This window comes from Pempheris klunzingeri, chromosome 2 (genome assembly GCF_042242105.1).
Source record: "Pempheris klunzingeri isolate RE-2024b chromosome 2, fPemKlu1.hap1, whole genome shotgun sequence".
Classification (NCBI taxonomy): Eukaryota; Metazoa; Chordata; class Actinopteri; order Acropomatiformes; family Pempheridae; genus Pempheris; species Pempheris klunzingeri.
This window is the reverse complement of record NC_092013.1, coordinates 302,501-304,715: the sequence shown is the minus strand read 5'-3', so window position 1 is coordinate 304,715 and position 2,215 is coordinate 302,501. Positions and strand designations below refer to the sequence as shown.

At 60.4% G+C, this 2,215-nt stretch overlaps 1 protein-coding gene across 1 annotated transcript in view; it reads right to left on the bottom strand.

The window, feature by feature from the left end:
• Positions 1 to 424: 424 nt before the first annotated feature.
• Positions 425 to 2,215, bottom strand: part of chd6 (chromodomain helicase DNA binding protein 6) — a 68,230-nt gene continuing 66,439 nt past the window's right edge. The window contains exons 44-45 of the mRNA XM_070844837.1: positions 2,105 to 2,209; positions 425 to 1,804 (exon numbers count right to left, since the gene is read on the bottom strand). Of these exons, the coding sequence (XP_070700938.1) occupies positions 605 to 1,804; positions 2,105 to 2,209 (1,305 nt within the window). The 3' untranslated portion in view covers positions 425 to 604. The remainder of the gene's footprint in view (positions 1,805 to 2,104; positions 2,210 to 2,215) is intronic.

Genomic DNA, 2,215 nt, shown 5'->3' with positions numbered 1-2,215 from the left:
CTGTGTGTGTGTGTGTGTGTGTCTGTGTGTGTCTGTGTGTGTGTGGGTCTGTGTGTGTGATTGCGTGTGTGTGTGTGTGTGTGTGTGTGTGTCTGTGTGTGTGTGTGTGTGTGTGTGTGTGTGTGTGAGTGTGTGTGTGTGTGTGTGTGTCTGTGTGTGTGTGTGTGTGTGTGTGTGTGTGTGTGTGTGTCTGTGTCTGTGTGTGTGTGTGTGTGTGTGTGTGTGTGTGTGTGTGTCAGTCCCTCCCAGCTCAGTCTGGATGCAGAATGAAGGGAAAAATACACAGAAGATTTCTTACACTAGTTTTTTTGTATACAAGGAGGGAGTGAAGGGGGAGGTGGGGGAGGTGGGGCTGGAGTGGAGCAGAGCGGGGGCGAGGGGCCGGGGGGAGGAGGGGGGGTCTTGGTATATAAACAGAACCGAGTTGAATATAATCATCATTATTATTAGTCATCATCATAATAAAAGTCTTTACATGGACATTGACTGACAGACACGGCACAAACTTTACACTGTTGCTCAGTCGGGGAGACGGGGGAGACGGGGGGAGACGGGGGAGAGCAGGAGGCGGCTGTCCCTCTGTCCTCTGCAGTGTTCTCCTCCCCTACGCCTCCTCTCCGTCCACCTGTCTCTGCTCCTCCTCAGCGTCCTGCTTCTCCTCCCCTCCTGTGTCCTCCCGTCTCTCCTCCTGCTGCTCTGCTGCTCCCTCGGGGGGGTCGTGGGAGTCTGGTTCCTGGGGCTCCGCGGGCCCGTCCTCCCCGTCTCCCTGCCCAGTCTGGGGCTCTTCAGTCGGGTCTGGAGCTGAGGTAGAGGGGACGGAGGGGGAGGAGGAGGAGGCTGGGTGGGAGGTGACACTCGCTTTAACTGTACTTTCTCTCTCCTCCCCCTTCGCTGCCTTCTCCCTCTCCTCCTCCCTCTCCCCGTCCTCCCGCCCTCTCTTCCTCCTCCTCTTGGGGCTGCCGGGGGAGCCGTCCGCTGCACCCGGAGGCATGGCGGGCAGCGCCATGATGCCGCCGTGGGGGAGGAACATGTGTGGGTACAGCAGGCCGTGGGACATGCCCGGGATCAAGAAGGGGTTGAAGGTAAGATGGCTGCCGGCGCCGGCTCCCAGGTGCGCGGCGCCAAGGTGCCCCCTGCTGGTGGAGGTGATGATGGCCGTGGCCTCGGCTCCTCCCGCTCTCTTGTTGCAGTCCGCCGCTCCTTTCTCCTCGCGGCTCCTCTCCTTCTCACCGCCAGAGGGGGCGCTGCTCTCGGCGGGCGTGGTGGACGAGGGGCTGGCCGCCTCTGATGTAGACGGCGCGGTTGTCGTGGTGACCTTCGCGGCGGACGATGAAGAAGAGGAGGAGGAGCTGGGGTGAGGTGGCGGCGGCGCGTGCGCCATCATTGCACCGACGCTGAATAAGGCGTGCTGCTGGATCGCAGCCCCATGGGGGTGCGGGATGCCGTGCAGCATCATGGGTAACATACTCAACCCATTCTTGGCATCGTCTGCCGGCGCTCCGGCTCCTCCCGCCTGGACGGCAGCGGAGAAACCGTGTGGGAATCCGGCCGCCATGATCCCGGAGATGGGAATACCTGGAATGCCACCGCGCAGGTTCTGCATGGCCACCATGGAGTCCATGCTGCCGATCAGCCCGCCGTTCATGAAGAGGGGGGGGCCGAGGCCAGATGAGGCAGAGTCGGAGACGGACAGCAGAGGCTTAGGCATCTCACTGCGAGGCCGCCGTCCACGGCGCCGAGAGCCCGGGTCCCTGTTGACCGGTTCTGTCAGGATCCGAGAGAACTTCCCCTCAGGGAGGAAACCCTGCAGGAGGTTAAAGGTCACAGTTCAGACAGGAAGCTCCGAAATCAGAGCGTCAGGAAATAAAAAGAACACCGAACGGTGGAGAAACCTTTAAAGTGATCATTTAATGTTTGACGGGGCGGCTGAGACCGTCCGACCGTCATCGCTCTCTTCACCAGACTCCATTAACAAAAACAGGGATTTTAGCTTCCACTTGAACTGATGCTACTTCACTCTAGGCAGCCCTTTGTCAGGAGCCCCCCTCCCGCGTCCCTTTAAGACAGTCCCGCCTGTCTCTGCACCGTCGAGCGTCAGACTCACCGAGTGTTTGACCACCTCGGCCCAGTCTGGAGCCACGTAGTACTCCGAGTTGGCGTCGAGCCACCTGGACAGCTCCTTTATGGCCGGAGCCATGGCGCCACCAAGCTGTGA